The sequence below is a fragment of the Cherax quadricarinatus genome, chromosome 79, assembly GCF_038502225.1.
Source record: "Cherax quadricarinatus isolate ZL_2023a chromosome 79, ASM3850222v1, whole genome shotgun sequence".
Classification (NCBI taxonomy): Eukaryota; Metazoa; Arthropoda; class Malacostraca; order Decapoda; family Parastacidae; genus Cherax; species Cherax quadricarinatus.
The window spans coordinates 10,562,453-10,571,578 of NC_091370.1; the positions used below are offsets into that span (position 1 = coordinate 10,562,453).

General features: G+C 39.9%; 1 protein-coding gene across 6 annotated transcripts in view; it reads left to right on the top strand.

Annotated features, from left to right (window-relative positions):
* LOC138855059 (chromo domain-containing protein cec-1-like) overlaps positions 1-3,828 on the top strand; it is a 69,864-nt gene extending 66,036 nt beyond the window's left edge. For 3 of the 6 annotated variants that reach the window (XM_070101923.1, XM_070101918.1, XM_070101922.1), the window contains exon 3: positions 2,430-3,828. In XM_070101923.1, coding sequence (XP_069958024.1) covers positions 2,430-2,955 — 526 coding nt within the window. In that variant the 3' untranslated portion in view covers positions 2,956-3,828. The remainder of the gene's footprint in view (positions 1-2,429) is intronic. The other 3 variants (XM_070101921.1, XM_070101920.1, XM_070101919.1) reach the window with 1 other exon arrangement.
* Positions 3,829-9,126: the final 5,298 nt, after the last annotated feature.

Genomic DNA, 9,126 nt, shown 5'->3' on the forward strand with positions numbered 1-9,126 from the left:
GAAAGGTTGCACACTCAACAGACAGGAGTAGGTGAGAAAGGTTGCACACTCAACAGACAGGAGTAGGTGTGAAAGGTTGCACACTCAACAGACAGGAGTAGGTGAGAAAGGTTGCACACTCAACAGACAGGAGTAGGTGAGAAAGGTTGCACACTCAACAGACAGGAGTAGGTGAGAAAGGTTGCACACTCAACAGACAGGAGTAGGTGAGAAAGGTTGCACACTCAACAGACAGGAGTAGGTGAGAAAGGTTGCACACTCAACAGACAGGAGTAGGTGAGAAAGGTTGCACACTCAACAGACAGGAGTAGGTGAGAAAGGTTGCACACTCAACAGACAGGAGTAGGTGAGAAAGGTTGCACACTCAACAGACAGGAGTAGGTGTGAAAGGTTGCACACTCAACAGACAGGAGTAGGTGAGAAAGGTTGCACACTCAACAGAAAGGAGTAGGTGAGAAAGGTTGCACACTCAACAGACAGGAGTAGGTGTGAAAGGTTGCACACTCAACAGACAGGAGTAGGTGAGAAAGGTTGCACACTCAACAGAAAGGAGTGGGTGTGAAAGGTTGCACACTCAACAGACAGGAGTAGGTGAGAAAGGTTGCACACTCAACAGACAGGAGTAGGTGAGAAAGGTTGCACACTCAACAGACAGGAGTAGGTGAGAAAGGTTGCACACTCAACAGACAGGAGTAGGTGTGAAAGGTTGCACACTCAACAGGAAGGAGTAGGTGAGAAAGGTTGCACACTCAGACAGGAGTAGGTGAGAAAGGTTGCACACTCAGACAGGAGTAGGTGAGAAAGGTTGCACACTCAGACAGGAGTAGGTGAGAGAGGTTGCACACTCAACAGACAGGAGTAGGTGAGAAAGGTTGCACACTCAACAGGAAGGAGTAGGTGAGAAAGGTTGCACACTCAGACAGGAGTAGGTGAGAAAGGTTGCACACTCAGACAGGAGTAGGTGAGAAAGGTTGCACACTCAACAGGAAGGATGAACGGGCTGGTTGCCTGCACTTTTAGCCCTTGTGCAACTTGTGCAGGGAAAAACCTTTCCATGCAACATTGTTCTACATGTCAGGCATTTATTGTTGCATCTGTGAAAGGCTATTGCCGGGTAGCCTTATTGATTAACTATATATTCTTAGCGCTTACCTATATATACTTGCTACTGAACCATATATACTTGTTATTGATCTATATATACTTGTTATTGATCTATATATACTTGTTATTGATCTATATATACTTGTTATTGATCTATATATATTTGTTATTGATCTATATATACTTGTTATTGATCTATATATATTTGTTATTGATCTATATATATTTGTTATTGATCTATATATACTTGTTATTGATCTATACATACTTGCTACTGAACCATATATACTTGTTATTGATCTATATATACTTGTTATTGATCTATATATACTTGTTATTGATCTATATATACTTGTTATTGATCTATATATACTTGTTATTGATCTATATATACTTGTTACTGATCTATATATACTTGTTATTGATCTATATACACTTGTTATTTCGCTATACATACCTGTTGCTTACTCATGTATACTTGTAGTGAAACTGAGAAGAAAAACGAAGATAAAACGTAGATAAAACTATGGACACGATGGAAAAAGACAAAATGTCAGCATGATGTGACAACGTTTCGCCCGTGCTGTGGAATATATGGTGTCACAGATAAAAGCTTTAAAACGTACCTTTCTTCAGGTTTTTTCTGTGACCTGACTAAGCCTATTGTGTGGGCGAAAAGTTGTCAATAATGGATCATTATATACTTCATTTATCTCTTTTATCGTCGGTATGCATTTTGAGTGAAACGTCTCTCTATGTATGTACTCTAAGTGACTATGTATGCCTACTGTTGAGTGAAAGAATTACCTATGTATGCCTACTGCTGAGTGAAAGTATTTCTTAGTATGCGTGTTGAGTGAAAGAATTACCTATGTATGCTTATTGAGTGGAAGGATCATCTATTTATGCTTATTGAGTGGAAGGATTACCTATTTATGCTTACTGAGTGAAGGATTACCTATGTATATCTATAGTTAACTGAAAGGATTGCCTCAGCTTGTACTTTCTTGAGTGAAAATGTTACTCTATTGTGTATTTTGAGTAAAATGAATAATTAAAGTGTACTGAACACTCGTGAATGTGCAGTAATAACCAACATGAAGACAGTAACTCAGGGGATTAATTGATCTGTGTATTTCGATCCCCTTTTGAGACTCCTGTTGAAGAGGATCCCAGAAGAGTTTCGATATATACAGATCAATTAAGCTTCTGAGTGTCTCCGTGTGGGTTATTACTGAGCACTGCGTAATATGATTATTTATGTATACAAACTGAAATAAGTATGTATTTACTTATATTTGTGATATTTTTTGTCCATTTTGCAGTTTCTTGTACTCACTACCAACCAGTTCGAGGTCCGAGAAGAGGACAGCGTCAGGAGAGGTGACGGGGGAGTACGCCTTCGTGGCTCCTGAAGGCGAGGAATACCAGTTCCGCTACAAAGCTGACGAAGAAGGCTTCAGGGTGGAGAGCAATGCCCTTCCTGTACCTCCCGAGGACACAGACGAAGTGAAGAAGGCCAAAGAGGAGTTCTTCGCCGCGTACCAGAGAGCCTTAGAGCTTGTTGGCTCAGACGAAGAATCCTCACAAGAATCCTCCGAGGAGACTTATGGCTTCGAAGATGAGTCCAGCGAGGAGGAAGACGAGGGAGAGGACTCAGAGGAAGAGGAGGAGGAGGAGGAGAAGGAGGAGGGGGAGGAGGAGGTTGAAGGATCCCCAAAAAAGGCAGAAGAAGAGGAGGAAAAAGAGAGTCCTCTTGCCCCCTTCCAGAATCTAGTAAGACAAACGGGATTTGGACGGAGACCAAGGAGGCCTAACCTTTACAAAAACAGACGCAGCCCCTTCTCCTAAGTCAACAATTTTTTATGAATTTCACCCAAAGTGAATAGAGTAAAAAGAAAACGTTGGTATTAGGATAAAACTCTTAGACGATGACTGCAAAACTCTTCCAGTAGGAACCACATCCTATGTTGTCCTGACGCCATTGGCAAACTGCCTATGTGGTGGAGCCAATAAGAATAAGTTTTTTTTTTCAACTTGTACAAAGGTGATTGGCCCTTGTGATCACCTCCACTTCAAGCTTCTAGTTGCATAAGAAAACGTGTCGTCCCAGGCTCGCTGTTGAAGTCACCAAGATGGGAAGTCGACGTTTCTCACGTGCAACAGCTAAGACAAACATTGTTTTGGTTAGAAGCCAACTACGTGGGCAAATCAGATCTGCCTTTATAAAGCCAACTCTTTGCTCAGGAGCTTACTTCATAGAGCTATCTCTGGGCGAAACGTTGTCTCAGTGATTATTTCCCCTGATTTGTCTATCTCTTACTCACTATTCAAGAACTCCTTTCGTACTCCAAGATCAGCTAGTGAAGAAGAATGAATGAATCGCTCAGATGTACACGAGATATGACTGTAATTTATATGTGTGTCTTCTCCATGATATAAAAAGAATAAAAATATACATTTTGAAGGAGTGTCTAATAGTCGACTGGCTTCCAGTAAGAGCTGAGAGCCAGACGAAGGATCCAAGCCGCTACCTTCGTAGGATCAAAGAGTATCAGGAATGGTCTTGAACTACGAAACCCTTATATTGGCATCAAGTTCCTTATATATCTGTCTTGCGCTTCTGTAGATATTTGTATATCACTATGTAATTTGCTGCCTATGTACAAAATGAACAAATATATATATATATATATATATATATATATATATATATATATATATATATATATATATATATATATATATATATCGCTTTGGCCAGACTTTATAAGATATTTATATATTTTTTATACAAACATATTTTAATATTATTGTGGGAAATTCGACACCTTGCACGAAATAAAGATATATTGCTTTATCTTGCTTGTTTTACATTGATCTTACGGGTTTAGAACATGCCATGGATGCGAGAGAAGATTACAATGAGCTTGTATACCAAAGGAATACAAACTGCAAGGGACCCCACAGGAGCCCTGGGGGTAACTGAAGGGATACTTGGTATTCCTGACACATAAAAGTGGCAACAACACACATGGTGTTAAGGAATCGGTTTAATAAACCCAAGTAAACAAAAACTTTGTAAAAATTAAAATAGGGTTTATTAAATTCGAATACATCACGAGATTTGTGAAAAAAATAGTTCGCTAGGTGTAAAATGCAACGTTGTAAATGATGCGTTGTAAATATTGCAGTGTAAATGTTAGTGTAAATGTTGGGATGTAAATGGAAGTTGTTGTGAAGAAGAGAACATATGACCTTCCGAGGTGTTAGTGTTGCTTAACTTGGTAAGTATAAGTCTCCTCCACTCTCTCTCTCTCTCTCTCTCTCTCTCTCTCTCTCTCTCTCTCTCTCTCTCTCTCTCTCTCTGTCTCTCTCTCTCTCTCTGTCTCTCTCTCTCTCTGTCTCTCTGTCTCTCTGTCTCTCTGTCTCTCTCTCTCTCTCTCTCTCTCTCTCTCTCTCTCTCTCTCTCTCTCTCTCTCTCTCTCTCTCTCTCTCTCTCTCTCTCTCTCTCTCATATGCACATACACTGTGATAAGTCTAATTTTTTTCTATTCAACCCTTGATAACCCAAGTGACTTCCAGCAAGCGTGCGTGAGCGTGTTAGATAGGAGTGAATGGAGACGAATGGTACTTGGGACCTGACGATCTGTTGGAGTGTGAGCAGGGTAATATTTAGCGAAGGGATTCAGGGAAACCGGTTATTTTCATATAGTCGGACTTGAGTCCTGGAAATGGGAAATACAATGCCTGCACTTTAAAGGAGGGGTTTGGGATATTGGCAGTTTGGAGGGATATGTTGTGTATCTCTATACGTATATGCTTCTAAACTGTTGTATTCTGAGCACCTCTGCAAAAACAGTGATAATGTGTGAGTGTGGTGAAAGTGTTGAATGATGATGAAAGTATTTTCTTTTTGGGGATTTTCTTTCTTTTTTGGGTCACCCTGCCTCGGTGGGAGACGGCCGACTTGTTGAAAAAAAAAAAAAAAAAAAAAAAAAAAAAATATATATATATATATATATATATATATATATATATATATATATATATATATATACACATATATATATATGTCGTGCCGAATAGGCAGAACTTGCGATCTTGGCTTAAATATCAACGTTCATCTTGCCATATAGGACAAGCGAAAATTTGTGTATGCAATAATTTCGCCAAAATCATTCTGAACCTAACGAGAAAAATATATTTCACTGTGTTTGTTTATTATTAAATTATTGTAAACAAATCTAAAATATATTTAGTTGGGTTAGGCTAATATAAATTGCTCTTGTTATAATAAGGTTAGGTAAGTTTTCTAAGATTCTTTTGGTCCATAATTAGAATATTTTACATTAACATTAATGAAAAAAAATATATCTTTAAACGTATAAGAGAAATTTTCAGAAAGGACTTAATTTTAAATGAGTTCTTGCTAATTTACCAAGTTTACATATTAGGCACGACATATATATATATATATATATATATATATATATATATATATATATATATATATATATATATATATATATATATATATATATATATATATTCTTTCCACACACCGGCCGTATCCCACCGAGGCAGGATGATCTAAAAAGAAAAACAAAAGTTTCTCTTTTCAACTTAATTAATGTATGCAGGAGAAGGGGTTACTAGCCCCTTGCTCCCGGCATTTTAGTCGCCTCTTACGACACGCATGACTTACGGAGGAAGAATTCTGTTCCACTTTCCCATGGAGATAACAGGAAATAAACAAGAACTAGTAAGAAAATAGAAGAAAACCCAGAGGGGTGTGTATATATATTCTTGTACATGTATGTGTAGTGTGACCTAAGTGTAAGTAGAAGTAGCAAGACGTACCTGAAACCTTGCATGTTTGAGACAGAAAAAAGACACCAGCAATCCTACCATCATGTAAGACAATTACAGGCTTTCGTTTTACACTTCTACCTACCTACACACACACACACACACACACACACACACACACACATACACACATACACACACATATCCACACACATACACACACACACACACACATATATATATATATTCTTACACAGGTACATTGCTGATCAATTAGACTCTTGGGAAACTTTTGGAAATCTTTGTTCTGGAAACGTTTCACCAACCAGTGGTTTCTTCAGTCCAATACTAAGCAGGAAGGAAGACGAGGATGTAGTGTGAGGTAACCCGTCCCTCAGCTCTGAGTCGATGTGCTCAGTCCATCAGTCATTACAAGAGTACTGCCCAGGTGTCTCGGTTATCAACTTGTCAGTTTTCTAAACTATTTATAGAAAGGTTTATTGTTTTATGTGTGTTAGATAATCATGGGCTTATTTAGGCTGGATTAAAATCTGAAGTGATCACCTGAGGTGATCGTTAGGCTGTTCTGTCTCCAGACACTGCTTAGTACCTGGGATTCTAATTGGCTCGTCGCAAGCTCGCACAAGGCTGTGATTGGTTGGATTTTTGTACTCTCGAGACCCCTCCAGGGAGGATCCTTGACGTTGGTGAGGGGCTCTTGATCTAGGGAATTGGATCTATGCTCCAGTTCCCTGAATTGAGCCTGAATACCTTCCATTTCCCCCATGCACTGTGTAACCCTATGGGTTTAGCGCTCCCCCTTGATTATAACAATAATAAGAATAATGTACTCTCGAGACAGCGCTGTGTGACCCTCATGGGTTTAGCGCTTGACTATGATACTACTACTACTACTACTACTACTACTACTAATAATTATAATAATGCTCTCACAAGGTGGATAAAAGACGCTTGTGCTGTTTCTACTGCTTCTTTCTCTTGTCTGCGTCGACATGCTGCGTTCTGACGTCTTCGTTGACGTTTCTGGGTTTTGACGTTCCAGGAGACGTTCTTGGATTCTGACGTCATCGCCAACGTTCCTGGATTCCAACGCATTCGCCAACGTTCCTGGGTTCCAACGCATTCGCCAACGTTCCTGGTATCCACGTTTTCCTCGGCGTCACAGTTGCATAGACCTAACTGTCGTAAACTTTCCAAAGAAAGTTGTGTAACTGACAAGCTGGAATATAGGCCTAATGAAAAAAATCTTTAGATCTTACTTAATTACTCACCTAGTACCTAGCACGGTAATATTACTCACCTAGCACGGTAATATTACTCACCTAGCACGGTAATATTACTCACCTAGCACCTAACACGGTAATATTACTCATCTAGCACAGTAATATTACTCACCTAGCACGGTAATATTACTCATCTAGCACAGTAATATTACTCACCTAGCACCTAGCACGGTAATATTACTCATCTAGCAAAGTAATATTACTTACCTAGCACCTAGCACGGTAATATTACTCATCTATCACGGCAATATTACTCACCTAACACCTAGCACGGTAATATTACTCACCTAACACCTAGCACGGTAATGTTACTCACCTAATACAGTAATCAAACATTCGGGTATAATTACTTTTAGTGGGATGCTTAACAGATAGATCAAGGATCCCAATAATCCAGGTAACACTGACTTTTAAATTACATAGCGGTACCTACCTAAGGTGATACCTTATTATCAGTACAAGTGTAGGGGATCGACACCATGCCCAGCCCTTCTAGGGTAGGGTAGGTGCCTGAGCCCGAGCTTTTAGCTCATAAGACTGTCATTCCCATTTGCCCCCTTGGGGCGGGGATGGCAGACCAGACCAGGCCTGGGGACAGTTGGTCCCAAAGATGAGGAGGTACTTGTGCCTCCTCCCATGGGAGACTTAGGTCTCAGACACTCCCTAAAGAGGGAGCCAAGGCCGGGCCACCACTTGGAAAAGGCCCGGACCGGGAGAATACCGGCGAATAAGAAGAAGAAAAAAAGTACAAGTGTACTGATTAATTTCACTGATACTATTTACATTACTCCTTACTATATATATTACTATTTAAATTACTCACTATTTACAGTACTTACTATTTACATTAGTGTTTACAGTAGATTATTTCGTAGTTGTGAGGCCTTTTAACTCGCATTTAACTGTTACTGGATCTGCTCAAGTTTATTACTGAATAATGTCTGATATGGGGCCATTTATTTAGGGCAGATTCTCAACTTTGCTTTTTCTTAACATACTGGTCGCTTCCCACCCAGGTAGTGCGACCCGAAAAAAGAAGAAACACTTCCACCATTATTCACGCCATCACTGTCTTGCCAGAGGAGCCCCGATACTACAGTTCAGATGCTTCTCCAAATTGCAAGTATCCTCACCCCTCATTTCTCACCTCCAGGACTCGAGTCCGGCTAACCGGCTACTGTGTATACACAGTACTCATTCCTAAGTCATAGATCTCATTTAATGTAAAGATTGAATGACCCACGAGGGTTTAGCGTATGCTTTGAGAGGAAATTCGTTTATATTAGATTTTACAGTTTCTAATTTGCAGTTGCTGTACTCGCCTATATGTCGTTGTAGGGGTCAAGTCACAGCTCCTGGCAAGTTGCTGTGGGACTTTTATTGTGTTAGCTCCCTCGTAATAAGCTACTGCTTTCCTGGTGGCTAAAGCTTTCGCTTCACACGGTGAGGGTCCGGGTTCGATTCCCGGAGAGGGTGGAAACATTGGGCGTGTTTCTATGGTTGTCTATGTTCACCCATCAGTAAAACGAGTACCTGAGTGTTAGTCGACTGGTGTGGGTGGCATCCTGGGTGTTAGTGAACTGGTGTGGGTCGCATCCTGGGATAAAACTGACCTAATTTGCCCGAAATGCTCAGCATAACAAGCGGCTTTCTATGTAACAGTATGTCATTGATGTCAACTATGGTCTGTATACCTTGTACATGTACTTGTAGTAAATAAAGATATTATTATTATTATTATTATTATTATTATTATTATTATTATTATTATTATTATTAGCACACATGTAGACAGGTAGAATGGAGGTGGCAATGACACACACAGACACACCAGGAGCTGTAATCGACTCCTACAACCACTTATAGGTGAGTACACACACACACACACACACACACACACACACAC